Source organism: Hordeum vulgare, chromosome 6H, assembly GCF_904849725.1.
Source record: "Hordeum vulgare subsp. vulgare chromosome 6H, MorexV3_pseudomolecules_assembly, whole genome shotgun sequence".
Classification (NCBI taxonomy): domain Eukaryota; kingdom Viridiplantae; phylum Streptophyta; class Magnoliopsida; order Poales; family Poaceae; genus Hordeum; species Hordeum vulgare.
In genome coordinates this window covers 291,224,035-291,249,082 of record NC_058523.1, presented here as the reverse complement: position 1 = coordinate 291,249,082, position 25,048 = coordinate 291,224,035, and the positions used below count along the sequence as shown (strand labels likewise).

General features: G+C 44.2%; 1 protein-coding gene across 1 annotated transcript; it reads left to right on the top strand.

Moving 5' to 3' along the window:
* The first annotated feature begins 1,271 nt into the window (after positions 1 to 1,271).
* On the top strand, positions 1,272 to 19,876 carry LOC123405410 (transcription regulator FGM4-like). The gene is made up of 4 exons (XM_045099101.1): positions 1,272 to 1,289; positions 17,780 to 17,920; positions 18,024 to 18,162; positions 19,866 to 19,876. The coding sequence occupies exons 1-4, from the start codon at positions 1,272 to 1,274 to the stop codon at positions 19,874 to 19,876; spliced, it is 309 nt and encodes a 102-aa protein (XP_044955036.1).
* Positions 19,877 to 25,048: the final 5,172 nt, after the last annotated feature.

Genomic DNA, 25,048 nt, shown 5'->3' with positions numbered 1-25,048 from the left:
ATAATAATTCATAGTTTAATTAATTAGATAATATGATGATTAGATTAATAGATTAATTAGTGAAACTTTTAATTAATTCGTTTCATTATTTTTTTAGATAGTATGACACGTCGGTCCCTCCCACCAATTAAACTGATGAATTATTAGTTAATCTAAAAATTAAGATGTGTCCCACTGGTCATAGTTGACCAGTCAAACCGTGTTGGCTGCTGATGCCATGATGACATCACAACGATGTCATATTTAATTATCTTAGATAATTAAATTTGTTAATTCCTAATAACTAATAAAGCCTTCAATATTAATATAAAATAAACCGTAAGGGAGATGAAATTACTTTGAACATGAAAGTTCATATGCAAATCGAGACGAACTCGGATACGTTGTCCATTCGTCTGTCTCGCGCCCGTGGATCTTTTCCACCATTTTCATCTGACCGATAGTAGCGAGAGACTTGGGATATATCATCTTATATTTGCCCGACCCATCTATGACGGATAGCACTGCGTTAGCTCATGCCTAGACCTGTATATTGCTATGTCATGCTTAGTGTTTGCATCGGTGTTATATTTATTGTTTATCCCCCCTCTTCTGCCGGTACGACTACCCTCGTGACGAACAACCCTTTGCCGTAGAGCAACAAGGCAAGCAAACCCCCTTGATAATTCCTATATCTCCCATTTCTTTCTCCCTCATGCTTGCTTTAGAATTTTGCTACTATTGTAGTTAGTTCCTATATCTGGTGCATAGCCTAATTTTGATGAACTGCTACTTTACCGCACTTTGAAACTGCTTAGTATAGGTGGCTCACTCATCCCCTCCGACTCTTCGTCCAGTTGCCCTCCTTTATCATCAATTCTCGATCCCGAATCGACGAGCCAAAACCCGACACAACACTTACACCCCCTTAGTTGTACGATGCTGTAGAGCTACTATCAGGTACTAAGTGTGACACCTCGCGAAGTACTCACACTACTAAAAACGGCTATATCTAATATGGACATTAATGGTGCACCATGTATGTGGTGCGCGACTGCCATGTAGCAGTGGCGCACCAGATATAGGTGTGCCATTATTGTCCATATTACTAATGGCGCACCTGGTGTGTCGTGCGCTATTACTAGTTTTGTCCTGGCCCCACACCCTTCCTAGACTTAGCAGTAGCGCACCAGGGGAAAGTGCGCCATTACTAGTTTTAACTAGTAATGGCACACCCCATCCACGGTGCGCCACCACTAACAATTTTTTTCAGTTTTTTTTCAAAACTAGTAATGGCGCATTCTTACCAGGTGAGCCATTAGTAACCCTCGTTACTAATAGCACATTATTTGGAGGTGCGCCATTGGTAACCTGAGAGCAGCTAGATATTTTTAACAACCACTTCACACTCACTTCCCCCCCCCCACTTCAGTCTCTCCACCTTTACCAACCTTGTTGGTCTCAACTACCTCCCTCTCCTCACCTCATTTGCACCATAGATTCACCCAAATTAAGTGTTAAATTTCCTTTTTTGATAGGTAAGTAAGGGGAAAGCTTTCTTTATGTTCTAGATCTACTTTTTTCTCCCTCCAACGTGTACACACTTTTTATGGCCTAGATCTACGTATGTTTGTGGCGTTGCATATATATTTGTGTTTGCAGGTACCGGTATTTGAAATGCGATAGTTGCCAATATTTTGCCGGAATGTTGATTCATTTCCGTTTCAACGAGAATTTGGCACTATGCATTCTTTTTGGTCCTATTTTTAGGCAAAGTCATGCCAATTTTTTGGTTCTAAAATATCGTTTTGCTCTACCCCGCAGGCGACCATAGTCCACACGATGACCGAAGGCATCGTGAATAGCTTTTTGAGCTCCAAGAAGGCCGAGATGCTTCAAAAGAACGAGACGCAGATAAGATGTCTCTGTCGAAGATGCAAGCTGAAGAGCCTTATGGACCCGGATTCCAGACAGGTGCGGGAACACCTGCTCGTGCGTGGTTTCATGGATGGCTATCAGTGGCAAGGTGATGAAGATGATTATGAAGTTGTCCATGGGGGTCGGGCAAGAAATAAGGAAGGGCAGCAAGACAATAGCGGCGAGGGCGGGCGAGAAGATGAAGAATCTCGAGGACATGATCACGAAGTAGATGCACGACATAGTCATCATGTGGGCATGATCATGAAGATGAAGATGCCGGAGCAGACGACGATGGACCAACGATGGGCTGGGTGCAGGACCCTCATATTCAAGAGCTGCTTCTCAAGTAGACGGGTAACGCAAGAGCAGTCGCCCGAGAGAAAGCCAAGCTGGATCAACTAGAGATAGACGCGGTTACTCCATTGTATGAAGGATGCAGGCCCGAGGATACCCGCCTGAAAGTAACGCTCATGGCTCTGGAGATGAAGGTAAAACAAAAAATGACCGACACATGATTCGACGAGAACATGTCATTCTGGCACGAACGTCTTCCCATGGGGAACAAGTGCCCGACCAGTTTCGAGGAGGCGAAGAAAATCGTGTGTCCTCTGGATTTACCGCACGTGAAATACCATGTGTGCATGAACGATTGCATCATTTATCAGGACCAGCATGCGGAGTCTACCATATGTCCGGTGTGCGGCATCACTCGATACAAGAAGAGGAAGAAAGCTCCTTGAAAAGTGATGTGGTACTTTCCGATCACTCCTCGTCTACAGTGGTATTTCGCGGACCCTAAGCAAGCAGAGCTCCTGCGTTCGCACGCGGATAGGGAGGATAAGAAGGGAGAAGATAACGGAAATGATCCAGAGATAAATAAAAAAGACAAGATGCTGAGTCACCCTAAGGATGTGAGCCAGTGGCAAACGTTGAACTTCGAGCACCCAGAATTTGGGGACGATCCAAGGAACATCATGTTGGGCGCGAGCACCGATGGAGTCAATCCGTTTGGCAGCCAGAGAAGCACACATAGGACCTAGCCTGTGTTTGTGTGGATGTACAACCTTCCCCCTGGATGTGCATGAAGAGGAAGTACATTCACATGAGTATGCTAATTGAAGGGCCGAAACAACCAAGGAACGACATCAATCTGTATCTGGGGCTGCTGAAAGAGGAGCTAGACACGCTGTGGAAAACGCCAGCCAATACGTGGGACGCCGCATCGACACAATATTTCCCTATGAGATCCGCACTGCTCACGACGGTGCACGACTATCTCGGTTACGGATATGTCGCGGGGCAGGTGGTCCACAAATTTTGTGCATGGATGACACAACGTATCGCCAGCTAGATAGAGATCTCACGTCTTCAAAAATCGTGTTGATGGGACATCGAAGGTGGCTTCGCGACGATGACGCATGGAGAAAACACAAGGATCTGTTTGATGGTGAAACCGAACCCTGAAGACCCCCACGTACGGGGAGTCACGAGGAAATAGACGAGCTATTGAAAAATTGGAAAGAGTGCCCATCGCCGGGAAAGAAGCGAAAGGCACCAGAGCTGCTGCTGAAGGTATGGAAAACAAGGTCTTTTTCTGGGACTTTCCGTACTGGAAGATCCTCTGTGTGCCTCACAGCCTTGATGTCATGCATATCACGAAGAACGTGTGCGAGAGTCTGCTTGGTACCCTGCTCAACATGCCAAAGAGGACCAAAGATGGGCCGAAAGCAAGGGCAGACTTGCAATCAATGGGCATCAGGGAGGAGCTTCACGCAAAATTCCCTAATGATGATGATGATGATGATGATGATGAGGCGAAGGACACGGAAAGTCATCGCAAAGGCAAAAAGGCCAAGAAGATTGAATAAGAGTGCCCTCCCGCGTGTTTCACTCTAAGTCATAAGGAGATCGAGCAGTTTTTCACCTGCCTCATAGGAGTAGAACTTCCTTACGGTTACACGGGGAAGATAAGCAGATACCTAGACTCAACGAAGCAGAAGTTCAGCGGGATGAAGTCTCACGGCTGTCACGTGCTGATGACGCGGATACTTCCAGTTGCAATCCGTGGGATCATGGACGCGCACGTCCGTGAAACGCTATTTGGCCTATGCAACTTTTTCGACGTCATCTCTCAGAAGTCGGTTGGCGTGAGGCAACTCAGAAGGCTACAGGAAGAGATCGTGGTGATACTATGCGAGCTTGAGATGTACTTCCCGCCCGCATTCTTCAACGTTATGGTGCATCTGCTGGTCCATATCATGGAGGATATCATCCAACTTGAGCCGGCGTTCCTGCACAGCATGATGCCGTTCGGAAGGATGAATGGTGTCATCAAAGGATACGTTCGCTACAGGGCACGTCCAGATGGAAGCATAGCCCAGGGCTTTCTGACCGAAGAGTGCATCTCCTTCTGCATGAATTATCTAGGCATCGAGAACCCCGTTGGTCTGCCCGTCAACAGGCACCTCGGCAGGCTCGCTGGATGGGGTCACCGCGAGGGTCGCCACGAAATGCATGTCGACTTCAAGGGTCGACTCGCCGACTTTGAAAGAGCAAACCTAGTCGCGCTACAACACATAGACATGGTCGAGCCTTGGGTGGCAGAGCACAAAACCTTTATTGAGAAGACGTATAATGACCGAGGCCAACAGAAGGTGGACGGAGATATAATCAAAGAGCACAACTCATATTTCACGCGTTGGTTCAAGGACAAGCTTCTGTCGTACCCTTTACATGAGGATTTTCCGCGGAAGAAAAACTCATATTTGCCTTGTCACAGGGCGCCGAGCACAACCTGATGAACTATGAGGCGTATGATATCAACGGCTACACATTCTACACCTAGGAAAAGGACATGAAGAGCGATTATCAGAACTCTGGGGTAACGATGGAATCCTACACCGGTAATGACAAGGACAGATACTACGAAAGAATCGAGGAGATCTGGGAGCTGAGCTACGCTAGAGAGAAGGTTCTGATGTTCCGTGTCAGATGGGCCAAGAGCGTCCTAAAACAAGACCGGTATTTCACCACCATGGTTATACACGAAGCCAAATCCAAGACCGCGGGCGCAAACGTCGTTGCGAAAAATGAGCCATGGGTACTGGTTTGCTAAGTGGACCAATGCTTCTCCATTGTCGACCCATCAAAGCCCAGTCGTGTTGTCATGAGGAGAGGCAAAAGGAACATCATCGGAATGGATGGAGTCGCCAATGAGCAAGACTTTGACAAGTACGGCGACCCAAAGATGGAAGATGATGACGACAATGAAGTAGCACCCACCACAAGAAGAAGCACGACCACCCTACCTAAAGGACGTCCATTCAAGAGAAGAATTCAAGGGGTTCCGGGGCTAAATTATTCAACCGCGAGAAAGAAGGGCAAGAAGATCATTGTGAAAAGATAGCTAAGATCGAATCACGATGTGTCGGCCGCGTGTGTGTGTCAGTGGCAAGCTCAATCTTTGATGACTGTTATTTCATGTCACTTGATTTCAACCATGTCATCTAATTCTAAATCTTTGCACAATGCGATATCACCTCATAACATGATTTTTTATAAGTGTCTCTCTCCGTGAGCTTTATGGATGGGTTAGGTGTAAACCGTTGGCTAAACAACGGGAAATGAGTGATTGGCTCTTTTCATTAAGAAGCGAGTTGCTGATGTCAGCTGTGCTTCCCCTTGCAACGGCACCAGAAAAATGCTGCTAGCACTCTCCGGCAATCGAAGCTAGAAGAATGTTGTTGACGGCCCACCAACGTGTGGGATCGTAGCAGTTTTCGAGGGTAGAGTATTCAACCCAAATTTGTTGGTTCGCACGACGGGAGGTGAGAGAATACTCTCAAGTATTAGCAGCTGAATATGTCAGATTCAACCACACTTGAAAGATTAGTATCTGCAAGCAAAGTAATAGTAGCAAAGTAGCGAGTAACGGCAGTGTCAAGGAACAGCAGTAGTGATAGTAGTAGCAAGTAGCAACAGTAGCAAGCGACAGTAGTAGCAATAGTAATAGCAGAGGAAGAAGAGTAACAGCAGTAGCAGAAGTAGTAACAACAGCAGATCAAGACAAGTAACAACAGCAGCAACAGTAGTAACAACAGCAGAGCAAGACAAGTAACAGCAGCAGCAACAGTAGTAACAGCAGCAGAGCAAAACAAGTAACAGGAGCAGTAGGACAAATTCGTAGGAAATGGGTTGGTGATTTGTTTGGGCGATATTCATCATGCAACAGTTATAACACGAAGAGATATTTGGCTAGCTCCGGTTCGTCAATGTGATGTAGGCATGCATTCCGTGTGTCGTCATACGTGCTTAGGGAAAAGAACTTGCATGACATCTATTGTCCATCCCGTGGCAGCGGGGTCCAAAAGGAAACTATGGGATATTAAGGTTCTCCTTTTAATAAAGAACCGGACCAACGCATTAGCACTTGGTGAACACATGAACTCCTCAAACTATGTTCATCACCGGGAGTGGTTCCGGCTATTGTCACTCCGGGGTTGCTGGATCATAACACATAGTAGGTTACTACAACTTATAAGATCGGATCTAAAACACACATATATTGGTGACAACATAATAATTTCAGATCTGAAATCATGGCACTCGGGCCCTAGTGACAAGCATTAAGCATGGCAAAGTAGTAGCAACATCAATCTCAGAACATAGTGGATACTAGCGATCAATCCCCATCAAAACGAACTCGATTACATGATAGATCTCATCCTACTCATCACCGCCCAGCGAGCCTACGAATATATTACTCACGAACGACGAAGAGCTTCATGGAATTGGAGAGGAAAGAAGGTTGATGATGACGATGGCGACGATTTCCCCTCTCCGGAGTCCAAGACGGACTCCAGATCTACTCTCCAGATGAAGAACAGGTTGTGGCGGCGCCTCTGTATCGTAAACGCGACGAAAACTTCTCTTTTTATTTTTTCTGGGACGAAAGTGAACTTATAGACCTGAGGTTAGTGGCCGCAGAGCCGTGTGGGCCCCACAAGCCTGCCCACCGCCACCAGGGAGTGGCGGAGCCAGGGCTTCTGGCCCACTGGCCCACCCCCTCAGGTGGAATTTGGCGCAGATATTTTTCATATTTTCCAAAAATGCTCCCCGTAAATTTTCAGGACGTTTGGAGAACTTTGATTTCTGCACAAAAATAACACCAAGGCAATTCTGCTGAAAACAGCGTCAGTCCAGGTTAGTTCCATTCAAATCATGCAAATTAGAGTCCAAAACAAGGGCAAAAGAGTTTGGAAAAGTAGATACGATGGAGACGTATCAACTCCCCCAAGCTTAAAACCTTGCTTGTCCTCAAGCAACTTAGTTGACAAACTGAGAGAGAAAGAAAAAACTTTGACAAACTCTGTTTGATCTTGTTGTTGCAACTATGTCTAACTCATAACCAAAATTTCAGCAAGATCACAAGTTAACCACATAAGCAAATGACACAATTGTCTCACGGTAAACTAATATCAATGGCATAATCAGCTAACGAGCAAATAATAATGAGTTTCAAATACCAACACTTCAATCAAAACAAGCATGAAGCAATATGAATACGTGGTATCTCGCTAGCTCTTCCTGAGACCGCAAAACATAAATGCATAGCACTTTCAAAGATCAAGGGCTGACTAAACATTGTAATTCATAGCAACGAAGATCCAGTCATAGTCATACTCAATATCAATCAAGAACAAAGCATAAGAATGACAGATGTACTCTCTAATTGGTGCTTATATAAGAGGAGGATGACTCAACAGGAAAATAAATAGACAGGCCCTTCGTAGAGGGAAGCATTGATTTGCAGAGGTGCCAGAGCTCAAGCTTTGAAAACAGAGATAATAATTTTGGGTGACACACTTTCATTGTCAATGCAATGACCAAGAGTTCTAAATATCTTCGATGCTACTCATGCTATTGGCGGTTCCCAAACAGAAAAGTAAAGTTTTATCTCCCCCACCACCAATCAATCACACTCCACGGCTAGCCGAATCCTCGGGTACCGTCCATACTAACATCAATCCGGGGGGAGTCTTGTTTTACAGTTATGTTTTCGATTTAAGCATGGAATTGGGTATTCCAATTACTGGCCCCTTTCTCGTGAATGACAGTGAATAAACACATGTCGAGGATAACACTCCTAGCATGGAAGATACCACATGAGCGGTTCGGGCAGGCAAAATAGATTATTTCTTGAAGGTTTAGAGAATGGCACATGCAAATTTAGTTGGAACGGCAGGTAGATACCGCAAATAGGTAGGTATGGTGGACTCTCATGGAAAAACTTTTGGGTTTATGGAAGTGGATGCACAAGCAGTATTCCGCTTAGTACAAATGAAGGCTAGCAAAAGACTGGGAAGCGACCAACTAGAGAGCGACAACAGTCATCAAGATGCAATGAGTTTGACTAACATTGAATGCAAGCATGAACAGGATATAAATCACCATGAACACGAACATCATAGAGGCTATGTTAATTTTGTTTCAACTACATGCATGAACATTCGCCAGGTCAAGCCACTTGAAACATTCCAAGGAGAATACTGTCCTATCATACTACATCATAGTCATCTCAAAATCTATGTTGGCATTCAAGACAAACCATTATAAGCTCTCAGCTAAATAAGCATGGCATCAGAAACTATGATCTCTAAGTTGTCATTGCAAACATGGTTCTCTCACAACAAAGCTAAATCTGGGTCGACAAGCTAGTCATATTTACAAAAAGAAAATAGATAGAGTTCATACCAGCTTTTCAGTCTCAGTCACTACATCATATATCATCATTATTGCCTTTCACTTGCACGATCGAACGATGTGAACAATATTAAGAGCGCTCGTGCATTGGACTAAGCTGACTCTACAGGCAAACACAAAGGATAAGACAAGTACTATGGCTCTTTGAAAGCTAAACAGGTAAGCATGCAAGAACCACTAAACATTGAAACCAATATCTTCTACCTTGACCCAAAGAAAAAGAAAACTATTTACACGGGAAAGCTCCCAACAAGCAAAAGAAGAAAGAAAAATCTTTTTGGGTTTTCTCAAAAGGACACAAAACAAGAAAACAAAAATAAACTAGCATGGATAATACAGTGGCAAAGTGTAAACACCGGCTAACAAAGTGAAAGCATAAGCATGAATGTAAAGTCGGTGAGAACACGTACTCCCCCAAGCTTAGGCTTTTGGCTTAGCTTGGTCTACTCCCATGGATGGTCCTGGCGAAACCCAAAGTCATAATGGGTGTTATACGGGAGTGCTGCAGCCACTGCCTGAATAGCTGCCTCACGAAGTCGAGCAGCAGTCGCCTCCCTCTCATACTCCTGTGCCTCTCCTATGGCTATGTAGTATCTTCGTTTTACCTGAAAGTCAAAGAAAGCAGGAGCAGGAAGGGTAATATGGAAAACACGTTGCCGGTTAAATATCAAGCGGTATTGGAGGGATCCATGATCTCTCTGAAGGAACTGGTAGCTTGTTAGAGCGACACGATCAAGGTAGGCTGTACGGAGAGGAGGGTATTCTGGACGGATGGAAACTCCAAGAAAATTTGCTAAGCGTGTAGCATAAACTCCACCAAAGAAATCCCCCTCACTGGCATTTTTTATTCAGCCTCCTTGCTATTATAGCTCCCATATTGAAGCTCTTGTCACCTGTTATTGCGCTCTTAAGGATACTAAGGTCGGAAGTGCATAGGTGACAATGTGCACCCTTGCCGTTAATGCACCTACCTATGAAGAGGGCAAGGTGGTGCAAGGCAGGGAAATGTATGCTTCCTATGGTGGCTTGCGTGATATCTCTGGTTTCTCCAACAGTTATACTGGAGACAAAGTCTCTGACCGAAGACTTAGAAGGATCATTAATATTACCCCCATCGGGTATCTTGCAAATCCTATTGAAATCCTCCAAATCCAAGGTATAGGATTTATCGTACAAATCAAACAGTATGGATGAGTCACGGCCAACTGAAAATTTAAATCTACGCACGAAAGAGGCAGTGAGCATAGCATACTGTTCACATTTATCTGAGAGGAATTCTTCTAACCCGGCATTGCGGACAAGTGTATCAAACTCATCCTTGAAACCTGCTTCGATCGTGAACTCATCGGAAGGCCATTCACATGGTTGTACTGGTGCGTCCCTTAGTTGAAAAGGTTCGAGCTCCCGAAAAGAAAGACGGGGACCGTTCTTACTTGAGGAACCACCATGAAACTTCCTCCTGAACATAATTTCCTTTTGCTGAAATTTTTGAAGTTCAAGAAAAAAGTGAATGAAGACCAACCATACCTTGTAGAAACTACTCCTACCAGTGCCTACAGACCATATCACGTGCTAAAACTACTTGGGACCAGCTAAAATCAACATTTCTAGCTCAAGAACAGGGTCACCAAGGTAGCAAGAATACGCGAACGATAAAGCACTAGAGCAAAAACTAATTGGACCAATGGAGCAGTCACTTACCAAGGAGTAATTTCCCCAAAACGGTTCAGAGAATGGTGCTTTGAGCAAGGAGATCGAAAATCACAGCGAAATGAGCAAGAACACGGGTTTGAGCTGCGAAACAATTTTTTTCTGGAGGTGGAAGAAGAGGCTGGGAGCTGGAATGAGTGGGGGGGGTCCCTGTGGGCCCCACAAGCTTGCACTCCGCCACCAGGGGGTGGAGGTGGCACGGCTTGTGGCCCACTGGTCTGGCCCCCAGGCCAGCTCTCAGGCCGAGTAATTTTCAAAAATTCCAAAAAAAATCATACTAGATTTTCAGGACCATCGGAGAACTTTTATTTTCGAGGTATTTTTCTCTCGGACACTAAAACAAAAAGCACGAAAAGCTAAACTAATTCTCTCATTTTTCTTCTAAGCAAAAGAAAATTAAAGCTTAAAACAGAGGTATGTGACTCTTTGATTCATCTGTTTCATGGTCATCGAAAGAAATCCGTCAATGGGGTTGATCAAGTCCTCATGAAAAAACCTTCTCGAATCTCAAGAGAGAAAGAAGAATTTTCTGATAGCCACTAAGTCACCTCAATGGGGATATGTATCTCCCCAACAAGCAAATCATACTTCATCTTGACACGAGGAATAGGGCATTCAAAGCTCCCAATAAGAATCGATGAAGACTTTTCGATAGCATTGATGAAATGTACTTGATATCGTTTCTTCGGAAAGTGCACTGTGTGCTCATTACCGTTGACATGGAAAGTGACATTGCCTTTGTTGCAATCTATAACATAACAGCCCCTGCCGTGTTTAAAAAGGGTCTTCCGAGGATGGCAGCCATGACATCGTCCTCAAGAATATCCAAGATAACAAAGTCTGTTAAGATAGTGGTCTTAGCAACCACAACAGGCACATCCTAGCAAATGCCGATAGGGAAAGCAGTTGATTTGTCGGCCATCTGCAGAGAAATTTCAGTGGGTGTCAACTTATCCAATTCAAGTCTACGATAAAGAGAGAGCGGCATAACACTAACACCGGCTCCAAGGTCACATAAGGCAGTTCTTACGTAGTTTCCTTTAATGGAGCAAGGTATAGTGGGCACTCCGAGATCACCAAGTTTCTTAGGAGTTCCACCTTTAAAAGTGTAGTTGGCAAGCATGGTGGAGAGCTCAAGATCTGGTATCTTTCGTTTATTAGCACGATATCTTTCATGTACTTGGCATACAGAGACATCTTGAGCATATCAGTTAACCGCATCTGCAGAAAGATGGGCCTTATCATCACAACGAAACGCTCAAAATCCTCATCATCCTTTTTCTTGGATGGCTTAGGAGGGAAGGGGATAGGTCTCTGAACCCATGGCTCCCTTTCTTTACCATGCTTCCTAGCAGTGAAGTCATTCTTATCGTATTTCTTTGGTTGTGGGTCATCAGGATTAACCGTAGGTTCAATCTCCACATCCTCATCATTGCTAGGTTGAGCATTATTATTGACATCACTGTCCATATTGTCACCAGGTTCATGTTCATCAACAGATTGTGTTTCTGCATCATACGCAGAAATATCATTAGGTTCTTCAGGTGTGATAGTATTTGGTGAACTGGCATGTAGGTTTCTATCATCCTTCTTCTTCTCCTTAGGATGACTGCGTGTATCAGCATTGATTCCTTGAGAATCTTGATCAATTCTCTTAGGATACAAAGGTTCCTGAGCCATTTTGCCTCCTCTAGTAATGACTCTAATAGAGTTGTCATTTAATTCATTGAGCAAGTCATTCTGAGCTTTAAGTACTTGTTCTACTTGAGTAGTAATCATAGAGGCATGTTTACTCAGAAGCTTCAGATCATTGACATTTTTGTCTACACAAGCACTTAAATGGCTAAGCATACGAGTACTTTGTTCCAAATGTCTGCTAACATAATCATTGAAACTCTATTGTTTGGCAAAAAAGTTGTCAAATTCATCAAAGCATAGGCTAGTAGGTTTGTCAAAAGGAATATCACTCGCATCGAACCTACACAGAGAATTCACTTCTACTACCTGTATCGGGTTATCGAGACCATGGATCTCTTCGATAGGTGGTAGGTTTTTGACATCTTCAGATCTAATGCCTTTCTCTTGCATAGATTTCTTGGCTTCTTGCATATCTTCGGGACGAGGAATAGAATACCTCTTTTCTTCGGAGTTGGCTTAGGAGGTGGTTCGGGAATAGTCCAAGCATTATCGTTGATCAGGATGTTATTCAGTCTAGGAGGTTGATCGGTCTCAGCTTGTTCTACAGTTCGTTCCCTAAAAACACAACCGGCACAACTATCTAGGTGGTCTTTAGAGGCATTGGTAAGTCCGTTATAGAGGATATCAAGTATCTCGTTCTTCTTACGAGGGTGATCAGGCAAAGCATTCTGTAGCTGGACGAGCCTCCCCCAAGCTTGTGGGAGACTCTCTTCTCGGAGTTGAGCAAAGTTGTATATTGCCTGCAAGGCAGCTTGCTTCTCATGGGCAGGGAAATATTTCTCACAGAAGTAATAGGCCATATCCTGGGGACTACTCACACATCCAGGAGCAAGAGAGGTGAACCAGGCTTTAGCGTCATCCTTTTGAGAGAAAGGAAACAGCTTAAGGATATAATAGTGATGGATCTTCTCCTCATTAGTGAAAAGGGTGGCTATATCGTGTAGTTTGGCAAGATGGGCTACGGCCGTGTCAGATTCATAACCGTGAAAAGGATCAGATTTGACTAGAGAGATTATCTCAGGATCGACAAAGAATTCATAATCCTTATCGGTGATAAAGATAGATGAAGTGGCAAACTTCGGGTCATATTTCATCTTAGCTTTCAGAGATTTTTCCTTCCACTTGACAAGTAATTTCTCAGCGTCATAGGCATCTTTACACGCAAGAAAATCCTCAGCTATCTCTCTCTCCATAACGTAACCCTCAGGTATGTCAGGCAATTCATATCTAGGAGAGCTAGATCTAGTAGGAGCAAAAGCAGGTTCTATCTCAATAGTATCGGCATTTTCAGAAACATCACGAGCATTGGCAGTAACTCTAGCAATATGAGCATCAAGGAACACCCCTAGTGGAACATCAGGCAAAGTAGTATCTCTAGCAGTATCAGGCATAGCATCATCAGACAAAATATCATCTCTAGTAGTATCAAGCATAGCATCTCTAGCAATATCAGGCAAAGCAGTATCAGGCATAGTATCTCTAGCAGTATCAGGCAAAGCAGTATCAGGCATAGTATCAAGCATAGCATCTCTAGCAATATCAAGCATAGCATCATCAGGCATAGGCGACATATCAATATTTCTAGCAGGAGGTGATGTCGCAAACTTACTCATAACTGAAGGTGAATCAAGTGCAGAGCTAGATGGCAATTCCTTACCTCCCCTCATAGTTGAGGGCAAGACTTTGGTCTTCGGATCCTTCAGATTCTTCATAGTGATCAGCAGATACAAATCACAAGTGACTCAGAGAATATAGCAATACCTTCCCGGCAACGGTGTCATAAAAATGCTTGATGTCAGCTATGCTTCCCCTTGCAACGGCACCAGAAGAATGCTGCTAGCACTCTCCGGCAATCGAAGCTAGAAGCATGTTGTTGATGGCCCACCAGCGCATGGGATCGTAGCAGTTTTCGAGGGTAGAGTATTCAACCCAAATTTGTTGGTTCGCACGACGGGAGGTGAGAGAATACTCTCAAGTATTAGCAGCTGAATATGTCAGATTCAACCACACCTGAAAGATTAGTATCTGCAAGCAAAGTAATAGTAGCAAACTAGCGAGTAACGGTAGTGGCAAGGAACAGCAGCAGTGATAGCAGTAGCAAGTAGCAAGAGTAGCAAGCGATAGTAGTAGGAACATAAGCAGCAGAGCAAGACAAGTAACAGCAGTAGCAACAGTAGTAACAGCAGAAGAGCCAGACAAGTAACAGCAGCAGCAACAGTAGTAACAGCAGCAGAGCAAGACAAGTATCAGCAGTAGCAACAGTAGTAACAGCAGCAGAGCAAAAGAAGTAACAGCAGCAGTAGGACAAACTCGTAGGCAATGGGTCGGTGATTTGTTTGGATGATATTCATCATGCAACAGTTATAACACGGAGAGATATGTGGCTAGCTCCCGTTCGTCAATGTGATGTAGGCATGCATTCCGTGTTTCGTCATACGTGCTTAGGGAAAAGAACTTGCATGACATCTATTGTCTATCCCTCCCGTGGCAGCGGGGTCCAAAAGGAAACTACGGGATATTAAGGTTCTCCTTTTAATAAAGAACCGGACCAACGCATTAGCACTTGGTGAACACATGAACTCCTCAAACTATGGTCATCGCCGGGAGTGATTCCGGTTATTGTCACTCTGGGGTTGCCGAATCATAACACATAGTAGGTAACTACAACTTGCAAGATCGGATCTAAAACACACATATATTGGTGACAACATAATAATTTTAGATCTGAAATCATGGCACTCGGGCCCTAGTGGCAAGCATTAAGCATGGCAAAGTAGTAGCAACATAATTCTTAGAACATAGTAGATACTAGGGATCAATCCCCATCAAAACTAACTCGATTACATGATAGATCTTATCCTACTCATCACCGCCCTGCGAGCCTACGTATAGATTACTCAGGAACGATGAAGAGCTTCATGGAATTGGAGAGGGAAGAAGGTTGATGATGACGATGGCGACGATTTCCCCTCCGGAGCCCAAGACGGACTCCAGATCTGCCCTCCAGATGAAGAACAGGTTGTGGCGGCGCCTCCGTATCATAAACGCGACGAAAACTTCTCTTTTTATTTTTTCTGGGACGAAAGTGAACTTATAGACCTGAAGTTGGGGGCGGCAGAGCCGTGTGGGCCCCACAAGTCTGCCCACCGCCATCACGGGGGTGGCGGAGCCAGGGCTTGTGGCCCACTGGCCCACCCCCTCAAGTGGAAGTTGGCGCAGATATTTTTCATGTTTTCCAAAAATGCTCCCCGTAAATTTTTAGGACGTTTGGAGAACTTTGATTTCTACACAAAAATAACACCAAGGCAATTCTACTGAAAACAACATCAGTCCAGGTTAGTTCCATTCAAACCATGCAAATTAGAGTCCAAAACAAGAGCAAAAGAGTTTGGAAAAGTAGATACGATGGAGACGTATCAGTTGCGAGCTTAAGTAGCCGAGTTATCGAGCACACATTAAGCTCATGGGCTATGACCTTTTGGTTCAACCATTCCAGATGTTGAAAATGTATTCATTTTGGGAAAATGAAAAGGTGAGATCATGCGAGTGAGGGGAATACTTATCTACAACCAGTTCACATGGTACTTATTGATAACCCACAAGTATAGGGGATCAATTGTAGCCTTTCTCAATAAGTAAGAGTGTCGAACCCAACGAGGAGCTAAAGGTAGGACAAATATTCCCTCAAGTTCTATCGACCACCGATACAACTCTACACACACTTTACGTTCGCTTTACCTAGAAAAAGAATGAAACTAGAAGTACTTTGTAGGAGTGATAGGATAGGCTTGCAAGAAAAAGTAAAGAACACGTAAATATAATTAGGGGCTGGTTATATAAAGAAACAACTACGAGTGTCTAACGAGTGTGGAAAAGTGGTGGTAGGAGTTGCGGAATTGTCCCTAAGCAATTGACTATGTTACTAGATCGATAGCAAGTATCATGTGGGAGAGGCCTCTGCTAGCATGTCATCCCTTACTTGGAATTCTATGCACTTTTGATTAGAACTATTAGCAAGCGTCCGCAACTACTAACGTTCATTAAGGTAAAACCCAACCATAGGAATAAGATATATTGGTCCCCCTTCAATCCCATATGCATCAATTTCTATGCTAGGTTTGAAGCTTCTGTCACTCTATCCTTCTAATACATAGTCCTATCAACATACAACTAACCCTATGGTGTGATCCACGCGCGCGATCATATGATGGGCACCAAACGACAGCAACATAACCACAAACAAATTAAACCAATCATAGCAATTCATCAATCACCGATAGGACAACGATAATCTACTCACACATCATAGGATGCCAACACATCATTGGATAATAATATGTAGCATAAAGCACCATGTTCAAGTAGAGGGTACAGCGGGTTGCGGGAGAGTGAACCGCTGAATATAGATGGGGAAGATGATGGAGATGTTGGTGAAGATGACGGAGGTGTTGGTGTAGATCGCCGTCACACGATGATGTCCCGGGCCGCGTTCAGCCGCCGCCGGGAGAGAGGGGGAGAGAGCCCCCTCCTTCTTCTTCTTCCTTGGCCTCCTCCCTAGATGGGAGAAGGGTTTTCCCTCTCGTCCATGGTCTCCATGGCGGCGGAGGGGCGAGAGCCCCTCCAAGATTGGATCTCTCTCTCTGTGTCCTTCTGTTTCTGCGCTCCCAGATTCTGTGTTCCACCGTTTCTTAAATTCCCGGAGATCCGTAACTCCGATTGGGCTGAAATTTTAACACAATTTTCTACCGGATATTATATTTTTGCGGTGAAAGAAGGGCTCCAACTGCCTTCAGGAGTGGCCACAAGCCTACCTGCCGTGGGCCCACCCCGTGGCCGCGGCGACAGGGCTTGTGGGCACTCCGTGCATTGCCTCGTGTTGATTCTTATTTTCAAAAATCATAAATATTCCAAAAAAATTCCCCGTAAATTTTTATTGCGTTTGGACTTCGTTTGGTATGGATATTCTGCGATACAAAAAACATGCAACAAACAGGAACTGGCACTGGGCACTGGATAAATATGTTAGTCCCAAAAATAGTATAAAAAGTTGCCAAAAGTATATGAAAGTTGTAGAATATTGGCATGAAACAATCAAAATTTATAGATACGACGGAGACGTATCACTTATCTCCATGTTGTCACCGTATCTATAATCAGGGTTACCAAATATGCCCCTTTAGACGTCCATGGATAGTGATTAGCCACCCTTTATTTGTCCTCACGCATGGTTGTAGTCCTCAAAGATCCCACCAAATCCATACAAAGGATTCTACTACGCAGATCAACATTCGAATGTGGACCAAACCTATAAATATATAGAAGAATATGTCCCAAAGGACATAGTTCTTTGTCGTACATAGTTCTTAGTAAGAAAATAGATAAACTAAATACAAAGTATACTAGATAGGCGGCAAAATTATTACATGCAACTAAAAATCCAAAAAAATAAAAAAAAGTTAGTAATGGCGCACCAGGAGAAGGTGCGGCATTGCTATCACCTTACTTATGGCGCACCACTAGAAGGTGCGCCATTGCTATCACCTTACTTATGGCGCACCCCAAAATGGTGCGACATTGCTAACCCTCCCCCACTATACCAATTCATTCCCCCCTCCCCTCACTCACCCCACAGCCCGTCGTTTCTCCCCACCTCTCCTCTCACTAGAACCAGATCGTATCGAGGACGCCACAGGATTAGCCGTTGGAGAAGGAGCTCTTCCTGGCCGCGGAGTCCGGGGCCGCCAGCGTCTTCGCCTCCCTCTCCCCCACCGACCTCGCCGCTGCCCTCTCCCTCCGGAACGAGGACGTCCGATCCCCCGTCCACGTCACCGCCGCCTCCGGCCACCCCAAGGCAAGCGCCGCCGCCTCCCCGTGCGATTAGCCCCCGAAGCTGCTCGGCCTCCGGGTTTAGGGTTTTGACCCTTTTGGCTTTGGGGGCCTATTTGATGTTTTAGGTCGTCACCGCGCTTGTGGATGCGGTGGGCGACGCCGTGGCGAGCGCCGTGAACGGGAAGGACGAGGAAGGGTGGGCTCCGATTCACTCCATGGCCAGCAGCGGCAACACCGAGATCGTCGATATCCTGCTCGAACACTGTATGAGACCCCGCCCTTGTACTTGCATGAAATTGTGCTATTTGTGCTTACAAGCTCCTACAATTAGTTCGTGAAATTGGTGTAGGAGGAATCTTCTAATGGCACTGCTTGCACGGGTTGGGTTACTTCTGTGTAGTGTGATAATTAGTAGGTATTGCTCCTGGAAATGGCTTCTCACACGTTGGGTGGTTGAAGCCTCGGACTGGAAATTTGGGGATAGCACGCTAACATGTATCTGCAATGGATCTTATTTCCATGACCTAAACATGCCAACTCTGATCATCGAGGCTTTAGCCTGTGATTCGCGGGAGTGCCCACTAAGGAGAAAACCTTACAAAATACAGCTAAATGCTAGGTTAGCAACCCATTAATTAATTGCTTGAGCGTGCAATTATGCCAAGATCCACAATCAGACTAAACCTGCAAATTGCTGATGAACTTAATGACTCCTTGCACGAAAAAGCACCAACAACATTCACACACAAAAAGGCACCGACAGTCGACACAACACCCTCGTGCATCTGAGGTTGCCACTAACAACGAAGACATGGATGTACCTGTACGTGATGTATGTTTTGAAAGACTGTTGGTAGATGATATGTGTGTTTGCTAGTTATTTATTTCTCCTAATGAGAGAGATACATATTACGATGTTCTAAAATTTGTGGTAAAAAATATAAATTGTTTTGCTATGAGAAACCATGTTGATGGTTGACTACGGTAGCCTCCTTGTGATATCAGCATCTTAAGATCTATATTGATCCTCGCTTGTCCATGCAGTAGATGAAATTGACCAGGTTGCTTTTCTGATGTCATTAATTGCATGCCATTTTTGTGCTCAAGAAACTCCTGGAAAATCGTTTGCTAGCTATAATCATATTTATTCCATTAATGATATCTCTGTAGCGCGGCTAGTCGGTCGTGGCTATCGAGGGTGATTCCTCCTTCACCACTCCCGGCGATGACTCTATCGTGCAACCCCTCAAGTGTGAGACCCTCGAGGGTGATTCCTCTAAGTCCACCTTGACGGTTACATCGTTCCGAATCCAACGAGGGTGATACCTCGGATCCCCCTGATGCTACAACCACACAGTTACTTGACCATGTTACTGGGAACATTGATGAATAATGTTTGGCGGGTGGATTCCCGCGTGGATGTGTCGTTTTGTTAATTAAAATGATAATGGATTTGGGTATTTGATCTGGGTTGGTCGGAGTCCTTTTCGCACTGACCGACTACGCGGGAGAAGTTATGGGTACTCGACATCGTGATATCAGCCGGACCACTTCGGACGTGAGCAATGGAGCGGCGCGTGCCCGAGTGGTCCGGATAGGCATCGCGCTTGTAATAAGGGGTGCTAGGACTAACCTCGGTCGTCCTTGCATCATGCAGGAGTGCAAATGGTTATGGGCCCATGACCCCTACGTGCTTAGGATTTAGACCGGCGGGTTGTCCTCTCTGTTGAGTCTAGGTGGGGCTCCGACATGTCGATGTTCCGAGGCTGGGCATGACCCAGGAAAATGTGTGTGGCCAAATTTTATCGAGCCTGACGGGAAACTTGGTGCACCCCTGCAGGGATGAAAATTAACTATTCGAATAGTTGTGTCCACGGTTACAGGACGACTTGGAGTTGTGCCATGATCTTATACAACTACAACTGTTACTTAACTGGAATGTTTGCTCTGGGATTGCTTCATTGCAGGGAGTCGATGAAGGATATGTGGGTGTGTCTTTAATTAATATTGCTGCAAAAATATGACTATTATTTGTGTTACCTGTTCTACACTCGTCTATTGCTGCAAGAGCCCCCGAAGATGCTACTCTTTGATAGGACTAGGCCTTCTCTCTCTATTCTCGCATTTTTGGAGTCAGTCCTCATGTAAACCCCTTCCTTTGATACTGATGCATACTTAGCATAGTTCTGACGTGAGTCTTGCGATTACTTTGGATGAGTACTCACCATTGCTTTGCTCCCCCTTTTTTCCCGTGATCCGTTTCTGCGACCAGATGATGGAGCCGAGGAGATGGAGTATCCCACCAACGACGACTGCTACCCCGACGATGCCTACTACTACGTGGAGACCGCTGAAGACGAGGAGTAATTAATAGGCTTCCAGGCACGAGGCCTCGCCTCGTTCGATTGTTGATATTTTGTGCTAGCCTTCTCTAAGGCACCCCATGTTCATGTTTGTACTCAGTTATTTGTTGCTTCCCGCTGACTCGTGTGTTTATCGAGCTTCTGTATTCTAGCCCTCGAGACCCCTAGCTTGTAATATGAAGCTTGTATGTCTTTTTGTGTCTATAGTTGTTTTGTGACATCTTCACGTCAGTCCTTGAAGTTGGTCATACGCATTTGCGTGTATGATTAGCGTACGATCAAATCGAGGGCGTCACAATTTTGTATCGGAGCCGACTGCCTGTAGGTAGCCCCCTTTCTAACTCCTTGGTCGAAGTTGAGTCTAGTACTTGAAAAACTTACTAACTTTGTTGTTGTGGCTTACGGGCGCACATCTCAATTGGGTGGTATTTGTATATTTTACTCCTTTTCTATACCCTGGGTTCTACTCTCTCTTCTCTTTCGGGTTAAAAACTTTGCTAACGATAACTCTAGGTTCTCGTAAATACTTCCTCCCAGAGAGCCCCGCATTCTAGATGACAGCTTGATTCGTGAAAAGACTCCGAAGATATTCTTCATTTTTGCGACTTCCCTTCCTCCGTCAGCCCTATGGATGACTAGATACAAATGTCGTTCATATTTTCTTCCCAGTTGCCCTTGTTATACAAGGTACAACAAATTGTCTTGTCGAGGATTTGTTCGTCCTTAGTTGTCATTGGTTTCACAAGTCCCTCGAATAACTATTCAATCTTTCAGAATCCCGAGTAGCCTATCGCTCTTGACCTTATTGATTAGCCGCATTCATTAAAATCCTTTGTGGTTTTCCTTTGATCTAATTGATTCTACCTTTGTGTGAATGCAGACAATCATCTGTTTCTACTCATAAATTATCTTTCCAGCATAGACGTCCTTCCAGACAGAGCTGGTTCTTGACAAATCAACTTTGGTTGGTTGTCCATCTAAGTCCATTCAACTTACTTTTATTTGATCAAAGCATCTGATTAAGATAAACCAACCTAGAAATCCTAATTCCTTTGGTAATTAAGTATCGGTATTTTTCAGATGTTCTATAACCCGACGCATTTCATCCTATCTCCCTCTGATTGAGTACCGATACTCACATCAGGTCCTTTGTGGACTGCCAGATGATGCATTGATGAAGTGGGAGTCGACCTTGAACTTGTGTTCATGCCCATAGAAACGACATTGATCCTACCATAGAAGCTTATCGTATCAATAATCATTCATTATATGATTTGATATGGTATCTGTGTTTTGGTACTTTGCAACCGTGGTTTTGACCATGTTTGTTCTCCTTTGATCTCATATGTATACAAGTTTAAGTGCTTTTCTTCCACAGATCAATACATTAGTCTAACCTCTACTCTGATCTACCTCTAAGTATTGTCCCTGGTATCTCGAAAATATCACGTAGCTATATAACTTCTTATGAGCTCCTCATCAACTATGACATTTCACTAATTCGAGTTTCCTTGTGTTTTGAGTTGTTGAACACTCAAGGACACCGACATCTAAATCGAGTATTCATTGCGATTCAACAACTCTGAGTAATCTTCTTTGCTTATGAGTTTGTACTCGATGGTCGCATTCCAAGCTGTTAGGATACATCATCATCGTCATGCTAGAGCTTGACCATGCTATCTCTGTCCCACATCCTCGGAGCACATAACCAACAGTGCAATAAGCTTACATCGAGATTTCAACATCATGTTTGTTGTCTTGAAAGGAAATTTCGATTCTGAGTTGGCAATCTTAGTTGTGGCTCCGACAACCTTTGGCTTCACCCTTCCTTTGCTTGATGTCATCGTTGAACGATTACATCTTCATGAAACTTCTCGACAAATGTGATGTGATCATAATCAGCATTCTGAGCTCTTGCAGGGTATCAATTGAATGCATGTTGAGAAATACCAACCCTTCCCCTCGGTGAATTGTATTATCATCGACATCCTTGTAGCCTTCCCTCCAACACAAACGTGTTCGTGTTTTTTGTTGTCCTTTGAGTTCCTTGCTAATCTAGCGTATGTTATCTTCTACATTGGAGTATTACCATCTTTTATGTCAAGAACGTTGTGAGCATTGTTGCACCTCTTAAAGAATTCTTGATATAGTGATACTTCTCGTCATCACCATCCATTTCTTGGTCCCGTTTTGTTTCAAACTGGAATACCAACAAGAGAACTCTGATGTGTGATCCCAATACTCCTGGCAACCCTATTGCCTTGAGATTAACAACTGATTGTTTCATTCTTGGTCTGTTGGTGGTTGACTCACCATTCTAGCATTCGTCGTGCTACTCATTTTGTGTTTTCGAGTGCACCCTTCGATCAATGTTTAATTATTGATGTTCCTCGAGCATATGTCATCATACCATTTGATCCGACAGATGCTATCTCCTTGATCTTGTAATTTTGGAAATTCATCCCCATCGAAATCTTGAGGGATTGTTGTTGAGCCCATCGGCCACACCCTCAACCTCTGTATATTTCAAGATGAAGCTCTTGAAAGCATTATCTTTGTGCCTAGCCATGAAGAATATGTTTGATAGAAGAAATGTTTTCCAAAATTCACGTGCATTCTTGCCGCCGTGAATATGTGCAAGTTTTGTTTTGCTTCCTCTAGGATCATCCCAAATCATTCACGCATGTGCGAAGTGTTATATGTTTTGAAGATTTGCTATCTTCACTTCATATAACTTTTCTTATGATCCCAAGCCACTGACTGATTTGATCAAGGAAAAGAAGTTCCTTCATAAGAGCTAATCGAGGCTTACACAAGGACCTCGATATCCTCGATGATGGTTCTCAAATCACAACTCGGTTGCATTGTGTTGTAAGAATTCCACGTGGGCACGGATGTCTTGACATTGTGTTCATGTGTGTTAAAATCCAACTCATGATCCAATACTTGCTTCAGTAGTTCATATCCCGATGATCTTGCACCGCCATCTTGTCGATTTTATCGCCCCCTTTTCTTCTCATGCATTCCGAGCATGAGGTATCCTGACACCAATCAGATCTGAATCTCGGGCAGATATGATGGTTGGGACATTTCCGAATAATTATAACTTTGGTCTTAATGTAACCTGCTACGGTGATGCTTGTCTGGCACACTGGGCCGAAGGACCTATTGTTATAAATTCTTCCATATGTAAGATTCGCCATTCTTCCATGTTGAAAATATATGACTTATTTCATAAGTTGTACCTCATGGATCCTTTTTGTATACCCAATCTCTGACATTTACCTAATGACCATGTCGATGCTACCCTGAAGCACGAATGTGGTACTTGAAATTTCAACAGGAACATTGGAAGTGCAGTGCTTAAATGTTCTTGATCAACTATCCAAACAGTGTTGTATGGGTAAGCATCATGATTCTCCTTGCCCTTTTATCAAAATGGTTATGTACTAGATGACCTATCATGTATACCATACTCTATTTTCCTTGGGAATGGTATACTCTAATACTTGTGTGTGTGAACACATTTTTCCTTTCCATTGGTCAGTTTGACATGAAAATCATCTTTTCCTTCCCATTGGTCAGTTTGACTTTTCTTGAATCTGAACTTATCTAAGCAGTGTTAATTTCCTGCTTAGGTAAAAACCTCGGTATACAACTCTGTCAGTAAAACCCTGTTACTATTGTGGATAACATTCCGGTAGCTACCGGTGGACGAGAACTTTCCCTATTGGTCCGCCTCGTTCCAACGAGCAGGAAAATGGTTCTATTCGTTCCCCTCCCTTGGTACCGACGTTGTTGCCAACATAGCTGACACGCTATCCTCTGACATGTCTTGCTACCAAGACCATATAAGATGTCACCGCTCTGCCTACTCTTGACCCGCATGGTGGACCCATAACCCAAATTTCCACACTCTTGGATCAGATGGTGCACCCACAACACAAAGTTCCACAGGATCGAAGCCTGACTCTCCCGGACATCCTTGACTCCAAATTATCCTTTACATTTGGCTTCGTATGAAATTCCAGAGCCACCATCCAATGGTACGATCACCCTTCGGTCCAGATATTATCCAACCTGCTAAAGATAAAGTCCGCATTATTCATGACAATCTGAAGGCTGCTCAGTCTCGTTAGAAGAGTCAGTATGACTGTCATCATCAAGATATGGTCTATCAACCTGGCAAAAAGGCTTATCTACGTGTCACACCTATCACAGGTGCACACCGTTTTGGGATCAAGGGCAAGTTCGCTCCTCGCTATATTGGTCCTTTCACTATTCTCGAAAGGCGTGGAGAAGTATCTTATCAATTGGAACTGCCGATGAACCTTTCTCAGGTTCACGATGTCTTCCATGTGTCTTAGCTCCAACGCAGCTTCAAGGATCCCATTCGAGCAGTGGATCATGATATGCTTGAGCTGCAACATGACCTCTCTTATAAAGAGCATCCGGTCTGCATTCTCGATCAGGCTGAACGTTAGACTCGTCGCAAAGTCACCAAATTCCTTAAAGTGTAGTGGTCAAATCATTCTAAAGATGAAGCCACTTGGGGACGCGAGGATGATCTTCGTGAGGAATACCCCGAGCTCTTTCCTTCTACCTCTTAATTCTCGGGACGAGAATTCTTGTTAGTAGGGGAGAGTTGTGACATCCTCAGCTTTTGCTACAGTGATCTCCGTAATTAAGCTATACTAACCCTATGCTAATGATGCCACATCACCGTGATTACTGTTGTTAAACAAACGTTGGTTCAAACCCCGTTCAAAATCTAATTTAAAATAAAA